The following is a 19,837-nucleotide window of genomic DNA, read 5'->3' as shown; positions in this document are numbered from 1 at the left end:
AGGGGCCTGTAGCACTGAGTAGCTGGAGCTCAGAGCTGCTTTCAGGTAAACTCAGAGCTGATCCTAAACTTAAGTGTAAGTAAGCCTGAGATTAAACCATTAAGTCAGCTGAAACTTTATTTAGCACAGACTCAGTCGACGCGTCCTCTTCAGTGGATTCAAATTAAAGCCTGCTTCTTCACCGGAGCTAGTTCATTAATCATTGTATTAATCTGTTCAGAGTAATGTTCATCCCGAGCTGTGTAACTTGGGCTGTGATTGGGGGACAGAAACGCATCACACTTTTTGTGTGTTGTTGTTGTTTTGTTTTTTTAAACCCGGGAACGCGGACTGTAGAGGCTGCACTTCTCCGTGTGGCCTGCTGGCGGAGCCACGCCCACGCTGTGTTGCAGCGAATGGAGCCGAAGAAGAAGAGTCGGACCGGAACTTAAACAGAAGGGGGAGCAACGCGCGGCGGCGGAGGACTTTTAAATCTGTGGAAACTGAACAAAAGCAAGAAGGAGAACAAACAGCTGAAGGTAAACGGTTTCTGTCCGCCCTGACGTGAATGCACTGCGCCCACAGACAGCCACTCATCTGCTCCTTCGGCCTCACCTAGCGGGCTAACCATGCTAGCCCATAGCCAGGTGCTAATGCTAACAGCTGCTGTGAGGGTAAAGCCACGTCACTGGCAGCGTGACGAGCGGCGTCGCCATGGTTACCGCGAGTCCGGTTTAAGTCGGGGCCAGCGTGAGTTTAACCAGTCAGGTTTAAGAGGGAAGGTTAGCACCCGGCTAGTTAGCTTCAGTCAGAATCGACCAATTAGAGCTCGGTTCAGGCGACAGTAGCCAATTAGAGCGCAGGAAGAGAAGGGCTCTGATTGGTCAGTCGACGGCGCCGTGTAAACAAAGGGTTTTCGTTTACAAACAACTGACATAATTGCTTGTTTATTCAGAGTTACCATGGTAACGGGAGCTGTGAGGGCTTACAGAGAGTCACACCATCTAAATGCAACACATCTGGTAACTGTCCTCATGATTTCCTAAGGTAGAGTCTGAGTGTAGTTCTCAATGCTCTTTGCGCTAGGAACCACGTTTTTACGATCAGGGTCAGAGGTCACGCGAAGCTGGTTATAAACACTGCCTTAACCGCAGGTCACTTAAAAGCAGTGGAGCTGGCAGTGTTGAACCAATCACAGGTGTTTCATGGGTCATGTGACTCTTCCACAGAAAATAATCCCTATGCGTGACACCAGAGATGTCATCAGATGGTGATAAAGATCTACAAACAAAAGTGGTTTCAGTAACACAGCAGTGTGACAGTGAGATGCTCAGTCTAAGCTTCAGTCAGTGGTTCATATGAAATCAGTCAGTCTCACTGAAAACATCTGGAAATCAAAGAATCAGTTAAAAGGTCAGCTGACCTGAAACTCTGAAAATCACAATTAGATTGGTCAGAAGATGAATGGGTGTGATTGGGTGAATGAATTAGTTGTATAAAGCGCTTTGGGTGCTCAGAAAAAGTAGAAAAGCGCTATATAAGAACCAGTCCATTTACCATGTAGCCACTAGAGCAGGGCGATATGACCAAAAATATTTGTCACGATATACATTTGAAAATTTGCGATAACGATATAACTGACGATATAATTGACACTAGACAAAATACTTTACAACTTTACAACTCCACAACTTTATTAGTGCAAAAAAAACCCCCATCAATGTATTTTCACTTAACAAGCAGCTGTTTTTATGTGCATTAAAGTTATATAAAAATGTAACAGTGCAAATGCAAATTCCTTGCTGATAGTTTAACCAAAAGGCATTTCCAGTAGAAATTGGCCGACATATCCTCAGCATAACCATGTATAATATCCACAAAACTTAAAACGAGGTTATACACACACAATACGGTAATATTATGTTGAAGCACAGTACGTATCACTCCGCGAGGCTCCTGCCTACGATAGCCGTAATGCTCCAACAATCCATCAAGCGGTGCGGGTTTGTAGCTTAGCAAAGTCGTACTAAAACGTTTGACAGATTTTCGAGCACCGTGTACCACGTAGAATCAGTTCGAGGTCAGTAAACACAACCAGAATTCATACATAAGGCACATGGGATTATAAGGGGCACTGTCGATTTTCAGAAAAATCAAAGGATTGATTTTAAGTGTGCTGTATTTTCCCCAAAACACGGTAATAACGACGGCCCGCTAGCATGCTCTACCAAAAATAGTGCTTTGTTGTGTAGCTGACGGACGAAAGCCAAGCCAGTTCCACACCACTGAAGTTGCAGCATTTTTACAAACCAATTCTGTTTGATCTGTTTCATTCAATGATCCACTTTCGCCCTTCTCATTCTCCGTCGCCGCCATGCTTTTTCGGCCATGTGCGTATGAAAACAAAGGCACTGCGCATGTGCGTTTTACCCATATTCTATCGCGATATTTCATTTTCTTATCGTTGCCCAACATTATACCGGTATTACTGTGAACGGTATGATATGGCCCAGCCCTAGTAGCCACACCCCTTTCATGTAAGCATGCAGGTTAAACACTGGGTTAACCTGGAGCAGCGGTCCTTCTTCAGTCAGTAAACTGCAGCAGCTCTGTGTAAGTGCAGGTCACACAGGAGGCTGTTTGATTTACATATGAATGATTTTATTAGCAGACACACCTGCATTCAAACACCAATCACAGCACAGCATCACCTGTACTGCACTCATATACGCTCATGTATGTGACTCCTCCTTGCTCACATGGTGTGTAACAGGTCATGTGACCACGAGGCAGGAGTCAAAGGCCTCCTCCGGCAGGTCTCTGAGCAGATGAACAGAGCTTCATGAAGAGCCTCTGACATTCTACTGAAAGATGTCTGTAAACGTTATTGATCAGTTATCAGGGATCATCTCTGACTCAGCAGGTGATCGTAATCCAAACATTACCTGATCCCAACCAGGTGTTCCGATCAGTTACCATGGTGACGCAGCCAGGTAAGCCCCTGTTGCTGATGCTGTGTTAGTGTTTGTGTCTGACTGTATATGTGCAGTCAGATGGTTTCCGTGCCGACAGTCTGCTTCTTTAACTTTAAATCATACAGCTGCTGGCCCTACCCACGTCAGGCTGACCAAAGTGAGTGACAGAGAATAACAGCCAATGGGAGTACCTCATTCTGCAAGGGGGGCGGGGTTACCTGTGTTCTGACTGGCCCGTGAAGCTCAGGGGGGCTGTCCTGTTGGCGGCTGTTAGAAGTGTTTACAGGTAAGGAACACCTGTAAAGGTTTCAGGCTCTGTGACCTTTAACCTCAATAAATCCAACTCAACACCCACGCCTCCCATATCACCTCTGAGCTGTGACATAACAAACCCTCACTAGGGCTGTACAAGCCCTGCCCCCCATCCCCACACAGCCAGTCACATCACTGAGCTGTGAGTGTGTATAATGCAGTAAATAAGCACCCTTAGGTGTTTCCAACCTGGCTGCATAATGGACTGTCTGCGCTGCAGGTTTACCTGGACCAATCAGAGGCTTCCTGTCACATGATCAGACAGTCCAGTGTGTTCCTCTGATTTCTGATCCATAATCAAGCACTTCCTGTTTGTCTCTCCAGGCTCATGGACACACTCACCTTACCACTAGTCACAGCATGGAGCACTGTGATTGGACAGGGAGGTCACTGACTGCATGTCCTCCAGGTGAGTACTGAAACAAGACACACACACACCAGACGTATCACATAGTCCCTCACAAACACACACAACTTCCACTCTCACGCCGCTACGCCCGTACATGCCGCCATCTATCTATCTACCTGCGTGTGTGCTGACAGCTACAGGTGTGACTCTCACCTGTTTGTTTTCAGATCTCCAGTCAAGATGTCCGACTCCTCTGATGAAGGTAGAACACACACACACACACACACACACACACACACACACACACACACACACAGGTGATATCTGTCTCACACTTTGTGTTTCTGTCAGATGACCAGAGGAAGGCGGAGCCTACCAGCAGGTGAGTGTACCTGTGCAGGAGTGTTCAGCTTCTGTTTCAGAGATAGGTGAACTCTGTGGTCACATGTGTTGTTTGTGTGACAGGATGTGGGCAGAGCCTCAGCCTGGCCCATCCAGGTGTCAGCCCAGCAGACAGGGTTACTGTGGTTACTGCAGAGTCCTGTACAGGAACCTGGACCAGGTATGCACACACGTCACAGGAGAACCTGAACGTACCCTTAGGTCATGTGACTCTCTGATCATGTCGTATGTCTTTTCCAGCACCTGTCCAGTCTCAGACACCTGGATTCAGTCCAGGCGTCCTCCAGAGGCTCAGGGTCCGCCTCCTCAGCGAGCGGCAGAAACAGACTGACGCTGCTGGAGCGCTTCCTCCAGGATGTTCTGCAGCACCACCCACATCGCTACGACGACCCCAGGTAACCCACATAGACGGACCTTTGACAGTTGTAACCTCTGTGTTCACATGAAAGGGGCGGAGCTGGCACCATGTGACCAATCTGAAAATGGCATTTCACAGCTCAAGTGACAGAAAACGGTCACCGTGAGTGTCACCTGCTACAAACATGACGCTTGAATTCCACACCAGTACTGTCACTGTCAGCTGATTAGACATGTGACTGTCCTGTCTCCGTGACAACAAGCCGGCTAAACAAAAAGAGCTGTTATAAGCTAACATTAGGCCACCTCCTGTTAGGCTCGAGTGTCCTAAAAATTACGTTTTCCCTCTGTTTGATTACTTCGTCACATCCTACAACTTTGTTCACTACATGTCCAACAATCTTAGTTCTACTTCAAAGACAAATTCATTAATGCAAACTAACAACAGCTAACAGAATTAAGTGAGCGTAACACTTACCCACAGAAAATGTCAGGATAGCCTCAGTATCGCTCTCAGCAGTGAGTTTCTCTGACTCACTGACTCACATCGCTTTTAGCCTCTTCCATAGTAAATAAAGGTGGACGCTTCTCACATAGACAGCTGGGGTAAATGGAGGGAAAAACTCCACAGTGGCTCCAGTAGTAGAAACTCACTGTGGTTATAATGGGGTATATGGGATCTCTCTTGGATGACTGAAATATGTTTGTTTTTCTGTATTTTCAGTCTCACCACCTTCCCTCTCCTCTCCTTTTATCAGCTGTCCGCTGTTACCCTGGTAACAGGGGACCCTGGTAACAGTGGACAGAGCTTTGTGACTTGTTTGCCAGACACCAAATATTCTAGCGGATGACAAAAGAGTCACTCTGAGGCTAACAAAGATTTCAACATGTACATCAGGGGTGGCCAACCCGCGGCTCTTTGCCTGGTTTCATGCGGCTCTTACGTTCATATCAAAGTTTGTGTTTGTGTTTTGGGTATTTTTTGTGTTGTTGTATTAAAATGTGCGCGTTCGCTTCGCTTGAGTTCAATACGGTATTTTCATCAAATGCGCATGTGTGTGAGATGAAAATACCGCAAAGTTCCCAGTAGGAGCAAGTTCGCCCTTAAAATGGCAGGGAAAAAATGCACAGCAAAAAGAAAATATGAAGATGAACACAGGATGTTTTTAACAGAGTGGGAGAGTTTATATTTTTTTGTTGAACGCAATGGCAAGCCATTCTGCCTTATATGCCAGACATCATTAGCGCATTTCAAAGCTTCAAAGCTTCAAATCTTCAGCGCCACTTCAGCTCACTCCATGCTAACATCGACCAGGAATTTCCAAAAGGGACTGAACTTCGCAAGCACGAGTTGGCCACTTTGAAAAGTCAGGCAGAAAAGCAGATACAGTTTTTCCCAAAATTTACGAAGCGGTCAGAGACCATAACGCTCGCATCCTATCAGCTGGCTTGGAACATTGCACGGGCTAAAAAGCCATACAATGAAGGGGAGTTTGTTAAAAAATGCCTCAGTGACGTTGTTGAAATCTTGTCTCCTGAAAACGACAAATTAAAACGCATGGTGTCAGACGTCCAACTGTCCCGCCACACTGTTGAACACAGAATATCGGACATTAACACGGCTATTGAACCACAGTTGCACTCTGACCTTCAAGCATGTGAGTATTTTAGTGTCGCATTGGATGAGAGTTGTGATATACAAGACAAGCCTCAGTTGGCAATATTTGCACGGTCTGTGTCAAACGATTGTGTGATCAAAGAAGAACTCCTGGATAGTGTGCCATTAAAAGACAGAACCCGTGGGATAGATGTGAAAGAAACCATGATGGCTGCATTTGAAAAAGCAAATCTGCCCATAACGAAATTAACTGCAATAGCCACGGATGGAGCACCAGCCATGATGGGATCTGTGAACGGGCTTGTGGGGCTGTGCAAAGCTGACCAAACTATTCCTGACTTTTGGAATTTCCACTGCATCATCCACATGGAGCAACTCGTGTCTAAATCATTGAATTTAGATAACGTCATGAAGCCTGTGATGGAAATCGTCAACTATATCCGCACACATGCGCTTAACCACAGGCAATTCAAGAATCTCATCGCTGAGCTGGACCAAGGGCTTCCAGGTGACCTGCCGCTGCACTGCACTGTGAGGTGGCTGTCAAAAGGCCAGGTACTCTCTCGCTTCTTTGAGCTTTTGGATGCCGTGAAACTGTTTATGGAAGAGAAGGACTATCCCGAGCTCTCGGACCTCAAGTGGATTATGGATCTGGCCTTTTTGGTCGACATGCTGTGTCACTTGGACAGACTGAACCTGACCCTGCAGGGTAAGTTAAAAATGCTGCCTGACCTGGTGCAAAGTGTGTTTGCGTTTGTCAACAAACTGAAGCTGTTCAAGACACATATTCAAAAGGGAGATTTAACGCATTTTCCCACTCTGCTAAAAGCCAGCGGGCAAGTCGCTAGCGCCGCCCTGAGTAAGCAAAGAGCCAGATATGCAACGCTGATTGAAAACTTGCACGAGAGCTTTGTGACCCGGTTCCATGATCTACAATTGAAAAGGCCACAGATTACGTTCCTCGTCGACCCATTTAATGCAGAGACCGGCTGTTTGAAAGTCCCGCTAGTCACAGATGAAGCTGCGGCTGAGTTGGAGATGATCGATCTTTGTGAGGAGGACCAATTAAAACCTGCTTTAAGGGAAGGGACCATTGATTTCTGGAAAAGTGTGCCAATGGAAAAATACCCCAATGTCAAACGAGCTGCGCTTAAGATACTGTCAATGTTTGGGTCAACATACGTCTGTGAGTCTGTGTTTTCTACCCTAAAGCATGTGAAATCAAAACATCGATCTGTTCTGACTGACACTCATGTGAAAGAATTGCTTCGAGTGGCAACAACGGAATACAAGCCAGATTTGAAGAGGATTGTTCAAGGCAAGGAATGCCAGAAGTCCCACTAAACAACATGCATTGTAAAAGTAAATGCTATTGTAGATTATTATATTTTTGTTTGTGGACTTGCTTGAACTGAGAGTTTGTGTGTGAGACAGTGCACACAATGTTCATTGTTGAAAATGACTGGCCTGTGGTTTTAGTACTGTAGGAGTCCATTTCTGTCATTATCATGTTGGTGTGTGACATTTACAATAAATCTGGCTGAGCAGAGATGTGTGTATTTGTGTGTGTGTGTGTGTGTGTGTGTGTGTGTGTGTGTGAGTGAGAGAGAGAGGGAGGAAAGGATGGGTGATGTTCATGTGTGCCCATGCGTATGATGTGGCTCTTTGCGGTAACACAGTAAAAAAAAGTGGCTCTTGGTCTCTGACTGGTTGGCCACCCCTGGTGTACATGAAGCTGAGGATCAGGACAGACCACACAGTGACTAACCTCATGTTGCTGATGGATGATCTCAGATAAAGTTTGGGCTGTTCTCAGCATCTTTTCATTTGCATTTGCCCATCAGGAAGTCTCACATAAACTTTTATTGAGGGGGAAAAGTTAGCTGTGTCGTCCAGCTTCACTGTGCTAATGTGTTTATATTATGCTAACCACAGCTCTGTACCTAGCCACTGTGTAGAACACCAATACACCTAGGGCAGGGGTCCCCAACTCCAGGCCTGGAGTTGGGGACCCCTGACCTAGGGTGACAGAAGGTGGTCCATCTTCAGTCACCCTACAAATGTCACTGCTGTTTAGTTTTCTGTCTTCATTTATGGGTCTTCATTTAAGTCCCTGCTAACTTCTAGCTCCATGAAACTTCATAAATCCTGTTTTTTATGGATGCCTGGAGGTTAGAGTTTGCAAGAGTCTGTACCCGGAGACGGCTAATGACGCAAGACTTAGCAGGTAGACACCCGAGGTTTAAGGGAACTACCTTCATTGTAAATGAACAGTTACACAGTTACCCCTGAAGTTACCTGGATACGACAGGTAGCTTCAGGGTTTCATAGCGCAGACCTCTGACAACTCAAACAAACCTGTTTGTTTATCTGTCCAATTGTTTGTCCTCCTCAGGCCGTCTCACACTGACCTCCCATCAGTCTCCATCCCCCCATCGCCGAAGGCCGAGCTCGATGAAGTCCGTTTGTCCGATGACAGCCGGTCTAAAGGTACCCGGGAACGCCTGCCCAGCTCTGATGACACTTCCTGTCAGCCAGCCCGTCCAATGGAAGAAGATGGTGCCCGCAGCCAATCAGGCAACAGAGTGGCCCAGGAGAGGCTGTCTGTACCTATAAGAGAGCAGGACGAAGGGATTATTGACCACACCCACTCTCTTTACCGCAGAGTGCCGGCCTCTCAGTTGGAGGCTCCGCCCCCTGTCCATAGGAAAGCCCATAGGAAGACGAACAGGAGGAAAACCAGTGAGTCCTCGTCCTCCTCGCAGCGCCCTGGAGGTCCAGGCCATGGCCCCCAACCCCACCTGACCCCCACAGACCACAGGCCTGGTCCAGTTGAGAGGTCCTGGCTCACCTGGCAGAGGGAGAGGAGGAAGGCCCACAGAGAGGATGCGTTCTCCTCAGACCACACGGACCCTCTGGACCAGACAATCGAGGAGGTTAGTTCCTGTTCCAGCACACTGATGGTTCCCAGGTGGACTTCCTGTCAACCAGTCTCTCTGTTCCACCTGCAGGTGATTCAAAGGTGCTGTTATGGTGCCATTTCCTGCCAAGATGATACAGACAGCTTCCAGCTAAGCCTCCCTGTTTCCATGGAAACACAGAGTGAAGACTGGGACTCGCCTGTGCAGGTACCTGTGGGTCCAGGGAAGAATTGGGCGTGTCCTAACAAGCGCAGACACTGATCACTGATGTCACATTGCAGGTGGTTTTGCAACGAGCGCGAACTCTCAGTGACACACCTGCGCAGGTGAGTCAGGCGGAGGGGCGGGACCTCTGCCATCTGATGGACGCGCAGGTGGACGTAGAAGATAGAGTGTACTCACAGCAGCTGGACTCTGCCCTCCATGGGCTGGGCGACAGGAAGGAGGAGGGGTTCTGGACCTTACCCATCGAGGAGGTGAGACCCGCCCCGGAGCGTATCCCAGAATCCTTTAGGGGGAAGACCTGGACCCAGATCCAGCAGGAGGACGAGGAGAAGGTGGAGAGGCTGGTGAGACAGTTCAGGGGCGGGCGCTTCATCTGCTACTTCGACACCGAGTCCCTCGCCAGGTGAGCCAGAACCTGCCAGTATTACAATCCACAGGAAACAGGAAGTCAGCTGAGCTTACCTAAAGCTAGTTGAGCTTACCTGGCAGGGCTCTAGAGTGCGACCAAGTTGGTCGCAAATGCGACCTAATTTCTCAGTGGTGCGGCTAAAAAAAATCCTAAGTTCAAGTTGAAAAACAAAGTCTCCGCAACTCTGAAAGTCTCTGTGGCCAACAACAGACATTATGCCCATATCGTGGTCTAAACCACTCAGAGATAGTCAAGGTCGGGACCTCTCAGATGCCCATGCCCAAGGTAAGATGTTCAGATATTGAGAAGTTCACTTCAAAGCCTTTGAGGCACTTTTAATTTTGACTTTCTTTTTATTTTATATATCTTAAGACATTTTAAGTTTAAATTTCAGCTCAGTGAAGCACTTTAACACAAGAACTTTTTCTGTACCCTATTTTTAGGACTATAAGGCGCACTTAAAATCCTTTAAATTCCTCAAAAGTGTGCCTTATGTATGAATTCTGGTTGTGCTTACCGACCCGAAACGATTTTATGTGGTACACGGCACTCAAAAATCTGTCAAAATGCTTTAGTATGACTTTGGTAAGCTACGAAGCTGCACCGCTTAATGGATTGTTGGAGGATTACTGCTACCACAGTCAGAAGCCTCATAGAGTAATACGTACCGTGCTTCAGCATAATATTACCGTATTGTGTGTGTATAAGGACCCCAAAATGGCTCCTGTTAAGAGACATGCTTACAAAGTGGATTTCAAACTCTATCAGTCACACAGGAATAGAGTAGCTGAGAGAGAATTCAACATTAATGAATCAATGGTACAGAAGTGGAGGAAGCAAGAAGAATGAGTTGAGTAAAGTTTGACTTATCTGACTGTTTGGTTTCGCTTAATGCGCCTTATAATCCTGTGTACCTTATGGTCTGAAAAATACGGTAACTTATCTCTCTTGTAGAAATGTGCTCCAAATAAAGAACTTTATGTTGACAAGATTGTTAGTTAATCACTTACAAATCAATATTGTCTGTATGGACAGCAATTAAAAACAAGGTGAACATGTAAAGCTTCAGCGTTAAGCGATGCGGTTGAAAAATTTGTGTGCACCTAACTTTTGTGCTGGTGCACCAGTGCAGCCATGGCAAAAAGTTAGTCTAGAGACCTGCCTGAATCTCCTGAAGTTTGCAGTTTGAGTTAGGTAGTAAAAGTAGCCAACAACATCCTGGTTAAAGATACAGTGGCTTGCAAAATTATTCGGCCCCCTTGAACTTGTCCACATTTTGTCACATTACAGCCACAGACATGAATCAATGTTATTGGAATTCCAGGTGAAAGACCCAATACAAAGTGGTGTACACGTGAGAAGTGGAACGAAAATCATACATGATTCCAAACATTTTTTACAAATAAATAACTGCAAAGTGGGGTGTGCGTAATTATTCAGCCCCCTGAGTCAATACTTTGTAGAACCACCTTTTGCTGCGATTCCAGCTGCCAGTCTTTTAGGGTATGTCTCTACCAGCTTTGCACATCTACAGACTGAAATCCTTGCCCATTCTTCTTTGCAAAACAGCTCCAGCTCAGTCAGATTAGATGGACAGCGTTTGTGAACAGCAGTTTTCAGATCTTGCCACAGATTCTCGATTGGATTTAGATCTGGACTTTGACTGGGCCATTCTAACACATGGATATGTTTTGTTTTAAACCATTGTTGCCCTGGCTTTATGTTTAGGGTCGTTGTCCTGCTGGAAGGTGAACCTCCGCCCCGGTCTCAAGTCTTTTGCAGACTCCAAGAGGTTTTCTTCCAAGATTGCCCTGTATTTGGCTCCATCCATCTTCCCATCAACTCTGACCAGCTTCCCTGTCCCCGCTGAAGAGAAGCACCCCCAGAGCATGATGCTGCCACCACCATATTTGACAGTGGGGATGGTGTGTTCAGAGTGATGTGCAGTGGTAGTTTTCCGCCACACATAGCGTTTTGCATTTTGGCCAAAAAGTTCCATTTTGGTCTCATCTGACCAGAGCACCTTCTTCCACATGTTTGCTGTGTCCCCCACATGGCTTGTGGCAAACTGCAAACGGGACTTCTTATGGTTTTCTGTTAACAATGGCTTTCTTCTTGCCACTCTTCCATAAAGGCCAACTTTGTGCAATGCACGACTAATAGTTGTCCTATGGACAGATTCCCCCACCTGAGCTGTAGATCTCTGCAGCTCGTCCAGAGTCACCATGGGCCTCTTGGCTGCATTTCTGATCAGCGCTCTCCTTGTTCGGCCTGTGAGTTTAGGTGGACGGCCTTGTCTTGGTAGGTTTACAGTTGTGCCATACTCCTTCCATTTCTGAATGATGGCTTGAACAGTGCTCCGTGGGATGTTCAAGGCTTGGGAAATCTTTTTGTAGCCTAAGCCTGCTTTAAATTTCTCAATAACTTTATCCCTGACCTGTCTGGTGTGTTCTTTGGACTTCATGGTGTTGTTGCTCCCAATATTCTCTTAGACAACCTCTGAGGCCGTCACAGAGGAGCTGTATTTGTACTGACATTAGATTACACACAGGTGCACTCTGTTTAGTCATTAGCACTCATCAGGCAATGTCTATGGGCAACTGACTGCACTCAGACCAAAGGGGGCTGAATAATTACGCACACCCCACTTTGCAGTTATTTATTTTTAAAAAATGTTTGGAATCATGTATGATTTTCGTTCCACTTCTCAAGTGTACACCACTTTGTATTGGTCTTTCACGTGGAATTCCAATAAAATCGATTCATGTTTGTGGCTGTAATGTGACAAAATGTGGGAAAGTTCAAGGGGGCCGAATACTTTTGCAAGCCACTGTATCCTGGATTAAGATACTTTAGGTATAAGAACTGAAGTGGTCGCTGTCACGTAACTTTTCCACTAAAATTATGTTTTTATTCTGCGGGTAATCCATGTTCAGGTCGTAAACCACACCCATGACTCTCTCTGCTGATGTCATCAAACTCAGGTATGGTAGGCGGAGCCAGAAAATGAAGGGGGATGCTGATCCTGAGGAGGTGGAGCCAGATGCAGGTATGCTGCCCCTGCTGGACCCAGACGAGGGTGACTATGTGTATATGAGGAGGAGGAGGGGAAGGAGGCGGAGCTTCAGACTGGCATCCAGGTGTCAGGTGAGTCATGTGACTTAGAGCGCTGTTAGTTCCTGCAAAAGAACAAGGTCTCACCTGCGCTGTTCCTGCAGGTGGTGAAGGTCAGTCACAGCACTCAGACCGTCCGATTGGTCGTTCCCGCCGTGCATCAGCTATCCCCCGAGGCCCCACCCATCGACTACCCACAAGTCAATCCAGAGGCAGCTGAGAGGACACCTGATGTGCCGACGTGGCATTCTCTCCCTTCGTCGTACTCCAGCATCATCACACCTGTACAACCACGCACGTCCCTGGTCTACCTACTCTCTTCCCCATCAGCCTCTGCCCCCACCAGCGTGTCTGCGTCAGGCTCCACCCACAAACGCTGCAGAAAGAAACGGCGCCCACTGGAGCAGCAGAGGTTAAAGGTCAAATACAAACGACTTCCTGTCAGGTTCTACGACCCCACCTCCAACCGTATCCTCAAGAACCCACCCAGAGGCCTCCTGTGGTGCAGAGGCTCCGCCCCCTCTGGGCCGCCGCCGCCCTGTGTTCGTCAGCTGTTCAGGAGTCTGAGCCCGGACCTGAACACCGATAGAACGCCCACAGAGGTCAAAGGTCACAGCAGCAGCCTTTTACTAAGCACGTTGAGCAGGGACTCTGCTCAGTCCGAAACATCTCAGGCTTCGCCCCTCGAAAGGCTGTCAGAGAGCAGAAGAGGGGCTAGGAGGGAGAGGGCACTCCCCCCACCCTCCCAGATACAAACCAGTGGTCAGGCCACACCCCTTCACCCAAGGAGGGAGGGGCTGCGCCGGGCTGGACCTGGCAGGAAACCCCCGAACTCTGCAAGCTCCGCCCCATTGCTGTCATTACGCCGGAGGAGGGGCCGCAGGTCGCGGCGATAGCTGCGATTTTCAAAATAAAAGTCTTATTTTTCATGAAACCTGAGCGTGCTGGTTATTGATGGGTTATTGATCAGTTATTCTTGGATAATGTAGCCTTTAATTAGGCTGTTAGAAGTGTATGGAAGCCTGCTGGTGCCAATTTTAAAATGAAAACTAAATCCATTTATCATTTTTACTGTGTTTGTACTACAACTTGCCTGTCACTCACCTGTCCAGGTGTGTTTTAAATGCCGGGTTTCTTTTGGCCATAATGATGTTTTCAAATCTGATTGTTTTAAAATGTTAATTTTTAAAGTTAAAAATCTAAATATGAAGTTTATTCTGTCCATTTTGAAGAGCTTTTATTTTTTTTAATTTCATTATTTTAAAGTTTTATTTGGGAAACATTTGAGTAAAAATGATGAATGGATTTTATTTATTGTGTGTAAACAAAATTCAGATGAAATGTTCAAAAATATGACAAAAGAAATTAGATGTTTTATTTAAATTCATGTTTGTAAAACATCACATGAAACATGATGACTTGATGATGATCCTGGCAGCTTTACGTCTCCATAGAAACACGTTATGTTTTGGTACCTTTTCTACAGGTGAACTTTGATACTTTTTGTATGTGTGCATTTATTTAATGTTTAAATAAAGTTTTCTAAGCTGGACGAATCAGCTGGTCAGTTTGTTTCCATAGCGTCGACCAGGTGGAGCATCGAGTCTCCCACCTGCTCTGCAGCCTGCAGTAGCTCCGCCCTCGTCCTCTCACCTGGACACAGAGTTAGAAACATGATGTAACATTAATTTTAGTGTTTGAAGGACAAAGTTATCAAAGAGATGAAGAAGAAAGGACTTGTGCTGATTGGCTTGGCAGAGAGACTGAGCTGGAAAGGATATGCAGCAGGTGTAAATGATGCACTGACTGTTACAGGTACGCTCCCCGCTGTGTGGTCACCTGACAGGTGAGTCTGACCTCAGGCAGTCATTTCTGTGTCCTGCTGCGGTCTCAGTTATAAAGAAGGAAAAATATCTTCACCTGTGTTTGCCTCACCTGTCTGTGACTCACCTGTCTGAGTCCACTTGTGTGTCTCCAGCGCAGCCTTCAGTCCTTCTAAAGTCCCCTGCAGCAGCGTCTCTGAACTACATAGCCCATGTTCCTCCTCTTCTTCAGACAGACTGGTTCGTTCTCCTTGTAGCTCCGCCTCCTCAGGGCCATGCTGTAGCTCTACTGGATGATGTGGAGACATGTGACCTGCAGATTCCTCCTCATAGTCTCCATCAGGTGAAGGAGGTGAGCCCTGGTGGATGTTTGTTTGAGTTTGAAGTTCTTCCTGGCTCCACTCATCCTCTATCTCCTCTTCCTCTGTTTCTTCTTCTGTGTTTTTCAGAGTTTCAGAAGCTGGTGTGAATGTTCCTCTTTCCGTGTTCTCCATGTTGGCACTGTTTGGCATGTTGTTGGCGTGTTGTTGAGCCTCCATCTTGTTCAGAGCCTGAAGAAGAACATTTTCAGCTACGACTCCTAGGAGGCACCACAGCAGTCATCAGCCAATCACTCCACCCACATCTACTCACCTGTGTAAGCATGCCCTGCAGTTGGGCATTGTGCCGCCTCAATGTTTCCACCGTAACTTCCATCTCAGAGCACCTTTCCTCCAGGACGACCTGCTCGGATTGGACAGTGAGCCGAAACGCCTGCAGCTCCTGCTCCAACAGCCTGATGGGGAAAAACAAACAAACATAAGGTAGTAAACTAAAACAAAACAAGATAAAAACAAACAAACAAACATAAACATGAGGCTAATAAAACTGTCTGGCTCTGTTTTTCTTTGTTCTCACCATCGGTCCCTCTGTAGGTTCTTCACGTCTGTCAGCAACGCCGCTGCCTTCAACGCCAAACATACACAGTCACATGACTGTTGCTATGACATAATTTTATGATCTCACAGTACACAGTGAGTTCATCAGAGGTCACCTGCTGACTGGATGTGTCATCATCCGTCTGCAGAGATTTACATGAAGAAGAGCAGCGAGGAGGAGGAGCCTCTGAGGCGTCATGTGAAACAGGCCTGTCAGAGGAAGGGCTGTGAGCTGAGCCAGCCAATTGTGTTGAGGCATCAGAAGGGGGTGGTGCTCTGAGGGGAAAAGAAATGTAATTATAATAAGATACCTAACGAGGGGGGTCGTATTATGAAAGGGTTATTTTCACACCTGTTCTCAGTCTCGCTTGGCTCCTCCCACAATAGGACCCTCTTCCTATTAGCTTCTCTCTGAGTGTATCGCAGTGGCAGCAGGGTGTGATGAGCACTGCGCACGAACGAGGTTAGAGACTCTCTCCAGGTGGGCTGGTATAGAATGGTATAAAATGACGACAACTGAACAGGTTTTTACTTCCTCTACAATCGTTATCCCTCCATGTGCACCTGTGGGAATTTACCCCTCGCTTACTCTCTGTGTCCTCTTACCTGTCAAGCTTTCACCTATTACTCCTGTTACCTTTGTTTCCTGTCACCTGTTCCTCTTATCTGTACTGTTAAATGAGTTCTTACCTGTGCCTTTTGTTCCATGTTCTGTTCCCTCTTCTATTCCTTTTGCCTCCTTTTACCTGTTTTTTTCCCTCTGCTTCCTGTTACCTGTTTTGTTCTCTGTGCCTCCTGTTACGTGTGTTCTTACCTGCTTGCAGAACTCGAGCACTGGATGGTGGGTTTTGTGTTTCCTGGTCTGACGGTCAGTCAGGAAGCAGCTCTGACACACATGGACGTTCACACACTTCATACATCGATACCTGAATGCATAGGTAAATCTTCGTCACACATCTGGACTGTGTTTACCTAGTTTCCAGTTTAAAATGTACCTCACCTGAGCCCAGTGAAGGGGCGGGTCTTACAGATGTGACAGCGGACGTTGTGCTGGACGCTGTGACTGGCTGACAGCCGGTACAGAGTGGATAACCATAGCAAAGGACACGGCTCACTCTGCAGCCATGACAACAGATGATGCTCGCTCACCATTGGGGTCAACACCTATAAACACACATAACATGTTACCATGACGATGGCCAATCACAGCCAGGTGTGCGTTTGTGTTCTCACCCCTTTAAAACACGACTGAACCGCCGCCTCCAAATCGTCAAACACGACTTCCTCCTGAACTGCCGCAGGAACCTGAAAACACACGTTACAGAGAGCAGAAGCAGAGGCATGCTGGGAAATGTAGTGTGAGCTTTTTACCTGGATGAGGTCCTGCAGCAAACACCTGAGTCCAGACCTGCTGATGGATCCTGAAGGGGTTGTCGAGACCTGCAGCAGACCTGAAAACACCCGAGCTTTATTCTACAGGGCTGTGCATTTTATTGTGAAGGGCTGTGTATTTTATTGTGAAGGCCTGTTATAGAGCAGTGTATTGTCCTCACCTCTGTACTTCAGCAGCAGGTTATCTGAGGACAGAGCGATCAGAGCGGTTTGAAGAGAGCGAGCTGAAACTTCACCGGACTGACTGCTGCAGCACACACACACACACACACACACACACACACACACACAGATTGTTACTCTGACTGGGTGCAGTCCTGTTAGTACTATGAGTACTACAAGTAATGTGATACTGTGAGTACACTGACCGGTCAAACAACCTGAACATCAGACTGCATGTCTCCTCGGGAGCTGCCGCAGTCACATGACCCGGCACTTCCTGTGACGCACTGTGGAACATCCTGTTCAGAGCGCAGGTCACTTCCTCTCTGCTCATTGCGACGTCACGCTGAGCTCCACCCACCGAGTGGAGGGCCGCTGTGACATGTCGCACCAACACGGTGTCCACTGGAAACAGACACAGCGACGTCACCGTAACATCTGAACATGTACAGGTCAGAGGTCAGCTCATGAAGTCAGCTGATTCTCAGGGTCAGTGTTAGAGCTGAACATCTGACTGTACAAGAGTACATTCAGTGCACTGCAGTACATTTACTACGCAGAGTACAGTACATGCACTGCAGTACATGTGCTACAAAGAGTACATTCAGTGTACTGCAGTACATTTACTACACAGAGTATAGTACATGTACTGCAGTACATGTGGTACAGAGAATACACTCAGTGCACTGTTACCCACGGCGACAGAGTCTCTGCACAGCCTGGAGCTTCATGGCGGTTCTGTAGACCGATGGACAGATTTGATTGAAACTCTCTGATAAAGATGAAGCAAAGATCTGTAAACACTGGTGAACATAAACATCTGTGTGAGCTTCATCGTCTCTGTGTCAATGCTCAGGTTCATGCACATCAGGCTGTATTTTCTTCTTACTCTTTGTACATATATATATTGTTTGTGTGTACAAATACATGAAAGTAAGCTGTTTGTAGTAAAGATGTTTGAGTCTTATGACGACCATCAGCACTGTTAAAGGATCTCATTCAGACTGCTATCAGAGCTCCTCCATCCTCCCTGAACTCAGGCTCAAACTCACCTGTCAGGCAGCACTCGGGGATCATCTTACACAAACACCCTGCTCTGAGCATGTAATTGAAGACAGTGTGACACTTACTTTCAGGATAATGACCTTAACGAACAGAACATAGGACAGACATATTTCTATTCTGTCTCTATTCTGTTTCTGTTTGCTGTCACCTCCTCACACACAGGCTTTTGTTTTTTAAACATGTAGTTGAACCTGAGCTCAACAGTTTTCAGGTTTCACTGAACAGTGAGGCGATCTTACCAATGGAGTCTGGATCCATGACGAGACTCAGTCTGAAACACAGAATAAGCTCATTGTTGATCAGTCAGCAGCTCTTTGTGTTTCTTGATAACATTATGATTATTGCCAGTGATTAATGATTGATTATGATTAAAGTCGGAGTTTAATTCAACAGAGAAAAGAAACTTTAGGTTTGCCGTGACTTCAGTTTGTTTTAAAGTGCTGACTGTTTGTTTAGGTTCATGAATAATACTTTAAGTCATTCATGTATGAATTTATATGCTTTATGAAGTTCACAGAGACTCAGACTAACTCAAAGGCTGTTCCAAAGTATTCACATTACATTCATCAGTAATCAGATTACAGGTATGTGGTTACTCTGTTACAGAAGTTCAGTTATATTTGTGCGCTGGGGGGATAGAAAGAAAGAAAAAAAAAACACAAAGCAAACAAACTTGTGTTTCAGATGGGTGGAGATGTGAGAATCATCAGTGCCACAGAGCAGGCAAGGAAACTCTGCAGGACTCAAACTAATAAAGTTTTGATCATTTAAATAGCATCACAATACTTAAACAGACGAGTTCTAACACTGCTATCCTCCATGTTTCCTCTCTGATCATCCTCACTGGATTACTGCAAAAACTGCAAAACTGTACTGCACATGCTGCTAATACTACCAAACTGTACTGCAAATGCTGCTAATACTACCAAAGTGTACTGCATACACTACTAATACTACTAAAGTGTACTGCACATGCTGTGAATAAAAAGCACAAAGTTCGTGCTGCTCTGCTGTGTCGTGGTGTTTATGGAGATGTGAGGTCAGAGTGATGCTCACATTAGTTATAGATTATGAAACAAAAACAGTGACACTCGGCCAGGAACTCATCGAAGAACGAATGTAGATCTGAAATCCTCTCATGATTTCAGCACAAGAATAAACCGAGGATCAGACTTTGGGCTCAGGAGGAGGAGGAGACAAGAAGCAGGTCAGTAACCATGGTAACTGAGTCAGACTTTAGCTCTCTTTGTTTTCTTAGCTAACCCTGCTCCTGGATCAGCAGGGATACTCCAGACTGTGGTGGACTCTTGTATCATCCACGAGGAGAAGAAGGAGGAGGAGGAGGAGGAAGAGAGTTTGACAGTGAGAACCATAGAAACAAAGACACAGACAGTAGAGTCTAAGTAGAAACAGACTCACCTCCGTTCACTCCGTCCCAGTTGAAACCCAAGCGTTTGCCGCTGAAGACACAAAGTGAAGCTGCTGAATGATGGATGAAGGTTTCAGGTGTCAGCACACCTGCTGCTCACCTGCTGCCTGTGGACCAATCCGCAGCCAGCAGAGTGTGACATCAGCTGCCTGTCAGAGCTTCATGACTTATTTAAGCTCCGACTAACGATTCCCAGCCAGTCACAGCTTTAGTCATGCAGTCTGAGCTTCTGACATGAGAGGGTGCCAACACCCAGCCATCAGCCTTTGGTGAAGCTCAGAGACGTTCATGAATGTCTGCCAGAGAAACTTATGCTACGTTCACACTGCAGGCGAAAGCGGATCAAATCCGACTTTTCTGACCCTATGCGACCCATATCCGATCATGG

The 19,837-nt window shown here is 46.5% G+C and overlaps 2 protein-coding genes across 4 annotated transcripts; one reads left to right on the top strand and one right to left on the bottom strand.

The window, feature by feature from the left end:
• Positions 1-98: 98 nt before the first annotated feature.
• On the top strand, positions 99-14,213 carry zdbf2 (zinc finger, DBF-type containing 2). 3 transcript variants are annotated; one of them, XM_013266433.3, is made up of 13 exons: positions 99-518; positions 2,903-2,972; positions 3,080-3,240; positions 3,591-3,675; positions 3,843-3,877; positions 3,967-3,997; positions 4,081-4,177; positions 4,258-4,412; positions 8,388-8,928; positions 9,004-9,120; positions 9,195-9,541; positions 12,532-12,694; positions 12,766-14,213. In XM_013266433.3, exons 4-13 carry the CDS (start codon positions 3,665-3,667, stop codon positions 13,555-13,557), a joined length of 2,289 nt encoding a protein of 762 aa, XP_013121887.1. In that variant the 5' UTR covers positions 99-518; positions 2,903-2,972; positions 3,080-3,240; positions 3,591-3,664; the 3' UTR covers positions 13,558-14,213. The 3 variants fall into 3 exon arrangements, with proteins under 3 accessions (XP_013121887.1, XP_013121889.1, XP_019210210.1); XM_013266435.3 differs by lacking the exon at positions 2,903-2,972; XM_019354665.2 differs by lacking the exons at positions 2,903-2,972; positions 3,080-3,240.
• Positions 14,015-19,827, bottom strand: dytn (dystrotelin). Its single transcript, XM_025898942.1, has 15 exons — positions 19,440-19,827; positions 18,260-18,291; positions 17,653-17,727; positions 17,162-17,360; positions 16,955-17,040; positions 16,773-16,852; positions 16,635-16,706; positions 16,402-16,565; positions 16,216-16,327; positions 15,754-15,887; positions 15,518-15,677; positions 15,382-15,428; positions 15,118-15,259; positions 14,612-15,035; positions 14,015-14,314 (listed from the first exon to the last, which is right to left on the bottom strand). The coding sequence occupies exons 2-15, from the start codon at positions 18,276-18,278 to the stop codon at positions 14,226-14,228; spliced, it is 1,803 nt and encodes a 600-aa protein (XP_025754727.1). The 5' UTR covers positions 18,279-18,291; positions 19,440-19,827; the 3' UTR covers positions 14,015-14,225.
• Between the last annotated feature and the right edge of the window lie 10 nt (positions 19,828-19,837).

The sequence above is a fragment of the Oreochromis niloticus genome, linkage group LG15 (genome assembly GCF_001858045.2).
Source record: "Oreochromis niloticus isolate F11D_XX linkage group LG15, O_niloticus_UMD_NMBU, whole genome shotgun sequence".
Taxonomy (NCBI): domain Eukaryota; kingdom Metazoa; phylum Chordata; class Actinopteri; order Cichliformes; family Cichlidae; genus Oreochromis; species Oreochromis niloticus.
The sequence above is the reverse complement of the archived record's forward strand: the minus strand, read 5'-3'. Positions and strand labels throughout refer to the sequence as shown.

What these genes read in the sequence shown, in the direction of transcription:
- dytn (XM_025898942.1), bottom strand. An exon ending in AACCTACAGAGGGACCGATG is followed by an intron (nt 15,260 to 15,381) that starts GTGAGAACAAAG and finishes TTTCCCCATCAG; the next exon opens with GCTGTTGGAGCAGGAGCTGC. An exon ending in TGCAGGGCATGCTTACACAG is followed by an intron (nt 15,036 to 15,117) that starts GTGAGTAGATGT and finishes GTTCTTCTTCAG; the next exon opens with GCTCTGAACAAGATGGAGGC.
- zdbf2 (XM_019354665.2), top strand. An exon ending in AAGGCGGAGCCTACCAGCAG is followed by an intron (nt 3,998 to 4,080) that starts GTGAGTGTACCT and finishes TTTGTGTGACAG; the next exon opens with GATGTGGGCAGAGCCTCAGC. An exon ending in GACACCGAGTCCCTCGCCAG is followed by an intron (nt 9,542 to 12,531) that starts GTGAGCCAGAAC and finishes CATCAAACTCAG; the next exon opens with GTATGGTAGGCGGAGCCAGA.